General features: G+C 51.1%; 1 protein-coding gene across 1 annotated transcript; it reads left to right on the plus strand.

The window, feature by feature from the left end:
- The first annotated feature begins 6,657 nt into the window (after positions 1-6,657).
- LOC121062517 (olfactory receptor 14I1-like) lies at positions 6,658-7,593 on the plus strand. Its single transcript, XM_040542567.1, has 2 exons — positions 6,658-7,041; positions 7,312-7,593. Exons 1-2 carry the CDS (start codon positions 6,658-6,660, stop codon positions 7,591-7,593), a joined length of 666 nt encoding a protein of 221 aa, XP_040398501.1.
- The last annotated feature ends 1,259 nt before the right edge of the window (positions 7,594-8,852 follow it).

Here is an 8,852-nt window from a genome sequence, read left to right on the forward strand (position 1 = left end):
ATGCCCTTTTATAAATGCCATTCTCTAAAGCATCTTCTACACTTTGCTGGAGAAACAGAGAGACACATCCTGACAGATGCTATCAGCCATCGGATGAGACATCTGTAGAAGACCCCGTTGGCAATCCCATCTGCATTGCCCTGCTGCAAGAGACTCACAGTGTCAAGAGTCTGCAGATCTGTCCTGCCACACACTGCCCTCTGTTCTTGCACTCCTCACTGCCTCCAAGCCCTCTCTTCTTCTCTCCTCTCCCCGTGCCACCTGCAGTCAGAGCCCCCAGCCCTGCTGCGCTGTGCAGAGGAGCTGCTCCTGGGCAGAGCTGTCTCTCTGCAGCGCTGCCCGCTTGCCAGGAGCTCCCCTTGGGCCCAGGAGCCCGGCCCAGCTCAGCAGCACAGCACCCAACCATGGCATCATTTGCTCTGTGCCATTGGGCTCCCTTGAGGTGTCCCCAGGACCTCAGGGCTGACAGCTCCTGAAGGCAGCAGGGTCTCTGCTGGGGTGTGGTGTTTGAAGCAGACTGAAGTCATCACTGCTGCTTCTCTCTGAACATGGGAGAGACGGATTTTAGAAGTGTGATTTGTGCTATTAAAGTTTGGTTGTTAAACGTGTGAAGAAATGATACCCTCCCTTAACCCCTATTATGGGGAATGCTGTGATGAGGTCAGGTGTGCCTCAGGATCTGCTGAGCCTGCAGGAGGCACATAGCTGTGAAGGAGGCCAGAAGGCCACTTCTGTCTCTGTAGCTGACGGAGCAGCAGGAGGAATGTGGCACAGATAGGGACCGTAAAGGGCAGAAGCATGCGCATGACATTGAAGATGATGGCGAGGCAACTTCTGTTCTGGTCAGGTGATAGACCACAGGAAGGCTGATGGGATGGGAGTCATGCTTGAGGTATAGTCTGTGAGACCATAGAAACATAGAATGGCTCATATTGGAAAGGACCTTAAAGGTCATCTAGTTCCAACCCCTGGCCATAAGCAGGGATGGCCCCCATGAGATCAGGTTGCCCAGGGCCTCATCTAACCTGCTCTTGATCAACTCCAGGGATGGGGCATCTCTAAGGTCTCTTGGCAACATGTTCCAGTGCCTCACCTCCCTCTAAGTGAAGAATTTTCTCCTAACCTCTAATCTAAATCTCACCTCTTTTAGCTTAAAACCATTCTCCCTTGTCCTGTCATTATCTGATTGAGCAAAGAGTCACTCTCCATCTTTTTTAGAAGCCCCCTTTAAGTACTGAAAGGCCACAAAGAGGTTACCCAGGGGCTTTCTCTTCTCCAGGCTGAACAGCCCCATCTCTCTCAGCCTTTCTTCATAGGGGACATGCTCCAGCCCCTTGATCATCTTCTTGGCCCTCCTCTGGACCCGCTCTAACAGATCCACATCCTTCTTGTGCTGGGGGCTCCAGACCTGGATGCAGGACTCCAAGTGGGGCCTCACAAAGGCAGAGCAGAGGAGGACAATCACCTGCCTCCACCTGCTGGCCACTCCTCTTCTGATGCAGCCCAGGATGCAGTTGGCCTTCTGGGCTACAAGTGCACACCGCTGGCTCATGTTGAGATTTTCGTCCAGCAGAACCCCCAAGTCCTTCTCTGCAGGGCTGCTCTCAATGAGTCCTTCTCCCAGCCTATCCTCCTGCCTGGGATTTCCCCAGCACAGGTGCAGCACCTTGCACTTGGACTTGTTGAACCTCCTTATGTTCACAGGGGCCCAAATTTCAAGCTTGTCCAGGACCCTCTGGATGGCATCCTTTCCTCTGTTTCATCAACTACACCACTCAGCTTGGTGTCATCTGCAGTCTTCCTGAGGGTGCACTCGATCCCACTGTCCATGTCATTGATAAAGATATTAAAGAGCACCGGTCCCAGGACAGACCCCTGAGGTACACCACTCATCACCAGCCTCCACTTGGATGTAGAGCCTTTGACCAGCACACTCTGGGTGTGACCTTCAAGCCAACTCCTTATCCACTGAATGGTGCACCCATCCAAAGCATATCTCTCCAATTTGGAGACCAGGATATCTTGTGGGACCATGTCAAGGGTCTTACAGAAGTCCAAGTAGATGACATTGGTCAGTCTTCCCTTGTTGTCTGATGTGGTCACTCCATTGTAGAAAGGCATCAGATTAGTCAGGCACGATTTACCCTTTGGTGAAGCCATGCTGGCTGTCTCGGATCACCTCTTTGTCTTGCATGTGCCTTGACATTGATTCCAGGAAGATCTTTTCCATGATCTTGCCAGTCACAGAGGTGAGGCTCACAGGTCTGTAGCTCCTCAGGTCCTCCTTTCTACCCTTTTTAAAAATGGGAGGGATGTTTTCCTTTTTCCAGTCACTAGGGACTACACACCATAGCCCGGGCTCTTCAAATATGATGGAGAGAGTCTTGGCAACTACATCAGCCAGTTCCCTCAGGACCCTGGGATGCATGTCTTCATGCCCCATAGACTTGTACATGTTTATTTTCGTCAGGTGGTCTCGAACCTGCTCTTCACTTACAGTTGGTGGGACTTTGCCCCCCAGCCTCCATCTATGGGTTCAGGGAAATGAAAGACTTGGGAACGCAAAAAACTTGCTGAGTACTTCATCCTTCTCCATATCTGTCATTACCAGTTCACCCTTCTCACCCATCAGAGGGGGTACGCTGTCCTTGGCCTTTCTTTTCTGAGCAATGTATCTACAGAATCCCTTCCTGTTATTCTTTGCATCCCTTGCCAAGCTCAGTTCCATCTGTGCCTTGGATTTCCTTATCCCATCCCTACACATCCAAAACTGAAGCATGCGTGAGGGCCTGGGAAAGGTAACCCTGGATCTATAGAAGCCATTTCGGAAACAAAACTTGTAGGTAGGAAGCACAATTTTGTGGAGGTGCAGAGCTGATGGGCACGTTGTGCAGGATGCTCCTAAAGACCTTTGTGTCCTTTTCCCTCCTGACTAAATGCCACTTCCTTCTCAGGAATGGAGTAGCCAATAGAGGTGAGACAGATACACTGAGATGTTAAATGTCATCAGAAAGCTGATCCCAATAAGATATGGGGGGGTCAGAAGTAGCCTGGACAAGAGAGATGTGAGGTTTTGGGGTGGGAAGAGGAGCATGGCTAGCAGATATTAATGATTCTGTAGAGGTAAGAGGGGTCATTTAATGTAGGTGCTACGATAACACTGATTTAAAACAGTCATGTATTGCCCTTACCTTATTTTAACCAGTAATTTTAATCCTTAAACCTAAATGCTACTCCACGACTCTGAGAGGAATCCACTACTCTAATGCTTGAAGTATCCCTTGAAGCAAAACTCAGGCCATAGCCCCTTTTCCTTACCTTTACTATCCTGCTTACCCTAATCCCTTCCCTAAACACTAACATTAAAATGCACTATTTAGCCCTAGAGAAGTTCTTGGCAGACCTAAAAATACCCTAAACCACAGAGCTTGCCCATACCCTTATGACAGACCTGATACCCACAGAAGAACACCAAAGCTTCCCATTAAACCTTTGTTTATCCTCTAACCTAGAATGGTGAGCCCTAGTCCCTAAAGGACTAGAGAGAGGTCAGCCTTACCTCAGGATGTCCTGCACCAGCAGGAGGAATGTGACTGTGGAAGTGACTGTGAGGTCACTTCTGTCTCTGCAGTTGATAGGGCAGCAACAGGAACGTGTCACAGAAGGGAACTGTGAGGTCACTTCTGTCTGTAGGTGGCAGGTTACCCTGGACTTAGACCTGGGATCTGTACTTTTTGGCTGACATCTGCCAGTGGCCCTGGTAGGCCAGCAGAAGACACCTGGTTGGCATGCTGACTGTGGGATCCCCTCTGCGTACATACCCAGGAGGACCCAGACAGAAAGAAGGCCTGGATATGGGTTGTCATGTCCCTTCTGCTTGAGTACATGACTGGACATCAGGAGGCACAAGGCTTGGGTGTGTCTACAAAAGAAGCTGCAAGGCCAGCAGCAGGCCCATGGCTTGGAAGATTGTGGTGAGGTGACTTTTGTCTGGTTGGCTGACAGGCCGCAAGAAGGCTGATGGGTTGGGATGCCTACTTTAGGGGTGGTTTCCACCCTTATGGAGCTTTGTTTTGTTGTAGAAAAGAGCAGGAGAGAAAAAACTGCCACAAAGTGCACCTTGGAAGGTTGGCACTGGCCACGAGCAGGAAGAAATGTCCAGGGGAACAAAAGGTCTTGCTGGTAGAGACTGAGGCAAAGAAGGTACTAAGTGCCTCTACCTTTACCTCATCTCTTGTCACCAGGTTTCCCCCCACATCCAATAAAGGATGATGATTCTCCTTAATCCTCCTTTATTAAAGTATTTGTATAAACCGTTTTTATTTTCTTTGACAGTAATAGACAGATTGAGCTCCAGGTGGGCATTGGCCCTTCTAATTTTGACCTGCAAAGCCCCATAACATTCAGGACACAGTTCCACGCAATCTGAGAGCATGCATGAGAAGGAAGCACAGAAAAGTTGGAACCTGGCAGCCTTCTATCCCCTGCCCTTCTGTGACTCTGTGCTGCAATTCCTTTCAACTGGTTACTCCTGTATTATCCAAACTTTCCTGCATCACATGAAGGTTGAATTGTCTGCCTGCAGACATTAACAGCTGACAGTGTCAGTGTGGGGGAACCTTGAGAAACTGCAGGATTTTGCCTACAGAAACCTCTTGACATTTACAAGGAGAAAAGCCTAGTCCTACACCAGAGGAAGAGGAACCCCACACATCAGGACAGACTGGGACCCTGCTGAGTGAGCAGTGCTCAGGAGGAGGAGGGCATGGGCACCACGAGGGATCTCATATGAGCTACTCAGCTAAGACCCGGTGTGACACCACACGGACAAGCGTCTACAGCGAGCAGGGAAAGAGGTGTAGGTCTGGGATATGCTAGGATACTCTGGTCTTCAGAGGAGCAAGAACATAGGCAAGGCTGCAAGTCCCAACAAACCGAGATCTTTGTGTCCATGCCTATGATTGTTGTCTCTGTCACTGAGGCCTACGAGGAGACAGCTTATTGCTAAAGTACCAAGACCTCCTCATCCCCCTTGATGAACCAGGCAGGGGTCATACCATTCTCCTGCACTTGGAAATGTACATCCCCATCTCCTACTGCTCCAGGAAGAGCCCTGAGCAAGGTGTGAGGGGAAAGGATCTCCCTTCCTAGGGGCCAGGGGTCAAGGCCTGGCCCTTGGGCTTGGTGGAACACATCCAGATTTTCTACACATCAGTGTCACCTTCACACTGCATTTGTCTACTTTTCCTCACTGCCTCCAATGTTCTGCTCTAACAAGCTCCAAGGGAGGCTGTGTCAGTGCTGGCCCTCAGGAGGACACTGCACGAAACTTGCATCACACTTGGACTTCTTGAGAGATTTCTTCAATTGCCCGTCATTGCCTGAGGTTCGTGAGCTCATCACCAAAGCCACCAGAGGGGTGATTCCAATGCCTTGGGCTGGGCCTCTGGTGCTGAGCTGGGCCGGGCTTCTGGGACAGAGAGAGCTCCTAGCAAGAGGGCCCTGGTGCAGAGAGACAGCTCTGCCCAGGAGCAGCTCCTCTGCACAGCGCAGCAGGGCTGGGGGCTCTGACCACAGCAGACACACAGAGAGGAGAGGAGATAGGGATTGGAGGCAGTTGGGAGTGGGAGGATGCTGAGAGCTGACTGCAAGAGAAATCTGCACAGCCCTTGACAAAGTAAGTCTCTGGCTGCAGGGCCATGCAGCTGCAGGTCCTGGAAGGGTCTCCTTCTGGGTCTTGTTTCTGGGAGGGCAGTGGGCAATGGAGTAGGCTTTGAGGCTCCTGCTGGATGGCACTGCGAGGTGAGGGAGTCTGACAGAAGCCCCTTGGAGTGCCATAACCCAGGTACCCCCGGTTAGCCAAGAGCAGAGTGGCCAAGCCTCCTCCAGACACTGCAGGGAGTGCAGCTGGATGCTGGGACACCCCAGCTTGCAGATATCCAGCTCTGTTTGTGGGGCATCCTCATGGGCTGCAGGCTGCTCTCCAGCAGAATGCAGCTGTGTTGTGGAATCCTTGTGTTGTCCAGGTGCCCTAAGGAGAAGATGGCTCCATGCTAAGGCCATGTCTGTGCTGCTGGATGGCTGTCTGTGGGCAGCTGGAGTGAGGCCGCACCCCTGTCTAGGAAGGAAGAGCTGAGATCCTGCTCAGGCACCTGGAGACAAGGTAAGGTTTCTGTCCAGCTGCGCTTGGACTGGGGCTTCTCTGCTCTCAGCTGTCTCCTGTTTCTCCTCAGGGAAACACCTGAATGGGATGGTCCTGCAGCTCAAAGATGGGAGATACAGGGCAGCTTAGAATAGGACTGGTGGGCAGTGGCCTGTGCAACTCTGCATTCAGATGAGTGTTTTGAAACAACACTGCAAAGCTCATTGACCTGACAAGTGGACTGAACTTGAGTTTCCCCCAGGTTCCTGCTTCCCTCCTGTTGCACATCAGGAAGGACTCCTCTGGAGCCCAGTGCAGCCACTGATCCCAGTGCCACTCTCAGCCAGCAGCAGCCACAGCTTAAGCAAGAGAGCTGCAGAAAGGTTCTCCCACAAAGAGAGATTCTCAGGCTGGTAGGTGCTCTAAGTCTTGCAATAGGTTTTCCTCAGAGAAGTTTGTTCTAACTATGTTCTGCCTTCTCCTCTTCAACAGACAACTGTGTCCAAAGTCAGCAAATGCCCAACAGCAGCTCTGTGACTGAGTTCCTCCTGCTGGCATTCGCAGACACGCGGGAGCTGCAGCTCCTGCACTTCGGGCTCTTCCTAGGCATCTACCTGGCTGCCCTCCTGGGCAACGGCCTCATCCTCACTGCCGTAGCCTGCGACCACCGCCTCCACACCCCCATGTACTTCTTCCTCCTCAACCTCGCCCTCCTCGACCTTGGATCCATCTCCACCACTCTCCCCAAAGCCATGGCCAATTCCCTCTGGGATACCAGGGCCATTTCCTATCAAGGGTGTGCTACCCAAGTCCTCTTTTTAGTCTTCTTGGTTGGAGCAGAGTATTGCCTTCTCACCGTCATGGCCTACGACCGCTACGTTGCCATCTGCAAGCCCCTGCACTACGGGAGCGTCCTGGGCAGCAGAGCTTGTGCCAAGATGGCAGCAGCTGCCTGGGCCAGTGCCTTTCTCAATGCTGTTGTGCACACGGCCAATACATTTTCCCTGCCCCTCTGCCAAGGCAATGCTGTGGACCAGTTCTTCTGTGAAATTCCCCAGATCCTCAAGCTCTCCTGCTCACATGCCTACCTAAGGGTGGTTTTTCTTCTTATAGTTAGTCTCTGTTTAGCATTTGCGTGTTTTGTTTTCATTGCATTTTCTTATGTGCAGATCTTTAGGGCAGTGCTGAGGATGCCCTCTGAGCAGGGCCAGCAAAAAGCCTTTTCCATGTGTCTCCCTCACCTGGCCGTCATCTCTCTGACTGTCATCACTGCCATGGTTGCCTACCTGAAGCCCCCCTCCATCTCCTCCCTATCCCTGGACTTGGTGGTGTCATTTTTATACTCTGTGTTGCCTCCAATAGTGAACCCCCTCATCTACAGCATGAGAAACAAGGAGCTTAAGGATGCCTTGTGGAAACTCTTTGGACACCTGCTTCTTCAGCATCCATAATGTGCCTTTAACAGTAACGTGATACACAGTTTATCTGAAAAGACTCTTAATAAAATAGATTTTAATTCTTCTCCTTCTCCTTCTCCTTCTCCTTCTCCTTCTCCTTCTCCTTCTCCTTCTCCTTCTCCTTCTCCTTCTCCTTCTTCTCCTTCTTCTTCTTCTTCTTCTCCTTCTCCTTCTCCTTCTTCTCCTCCTCCTCCTCTTCCTCCTCCTCCTCCTCCTCCTCCTCCTCCTCCTCCTCCTCCCTCTTCCTCTTCCTCTTCCTCTTCCTCTTCCTCTTCCTCTTCTTCTTCTCCTTCCTCTTCTTCCTCTTCTTCCTCTTCTTCTTCCTTTCCTAAAACCTGTGATTTTGATTTCATTCTATTCATGGTGTCCTGTATGTTAATCATTTTATTTACTTTCACAAAGTCACCTAATCTACCTACAGAACTAGGCTTCGTGTATTGAAAAAGACAATAAAGAAGCCATCAGAAATTCACTGGTCTCAGCTGCCATCTCTTCCCATCTCCTCTGCAGCTGGGGGAGCAGCCCCAGCACACAGGAGGGGCTCAAAGCCAAGAGCCCAGCTGCCACATGGAGGAGCAGCCCCAGTGGCCCTCGGGGCTGCCCCTCACTGCCCGCGGGGCTCTGCCTCTCTGCTCCCTTCAGGTCAGAGCTGCTGCTTCCCTGGAGACATGGCCATGGCCAGCAGCAGGACCTGGTCTTTTCTGTGCTGCTCTCTGCTCATGTCCACGCTCTCCTCTTGTGCACTTGTATTTGTGTTAGCTCTCAGATCTCATGTACCTTGGTGACAATCCTGTTGTCTCTACAGTGGCATCTCTGCCATGTCTCTGTACACCTCTTCCAAAACTGGTGTCAGGAATACAACCAAGGGGCTGTTGCATGAACAGGTCTTTTACTTTTCTGTACTTCACCATGGATTAGTGTCTCAGGGTGATCAGCAGAGGACAAGGGGCTGGGCTGGGAGCTGTCTTCTTTTTTGCACACATGGCCCAGCAAACAGTAACTTGCTTTGGTTTTTCTGCCTGGGAGCGTTCCGTTGATCCTGGGGTTGATGGCAAATGGCATCCTAGAGAGGAATCAGGAGCTGACAGGAGGTGTCAGGGGAACTCTGGGGACAGTGTGAGAGTCAGGGTTTTCAGTGAGTGGTTCCTCATCTAGTGAATGACCATTGAAAATGTATTCCAAAGAAAAAGGTGAATGTGAGGAGCCCATGGGCTAAGAAGGGCTCTTCAGTGCCAAGAGGAATTGTGAGGAAA

The sequence above is a fragment of the Cygnus olor genome, chromosome 31 (genome assembly GCF_009769625.2).
Source record: "Cygnus olor isolate bCygOlo1 chromosome 31, bCygOlo1.pri.v2, whole genome shotgun sequence".
Taxonomy (NCBI): domain Eukaryota; kingdom Metazoa; phylum Chordata; class Aves; order Anseriformes; family Anatidae; genus Cygnus; species Cygnus olor.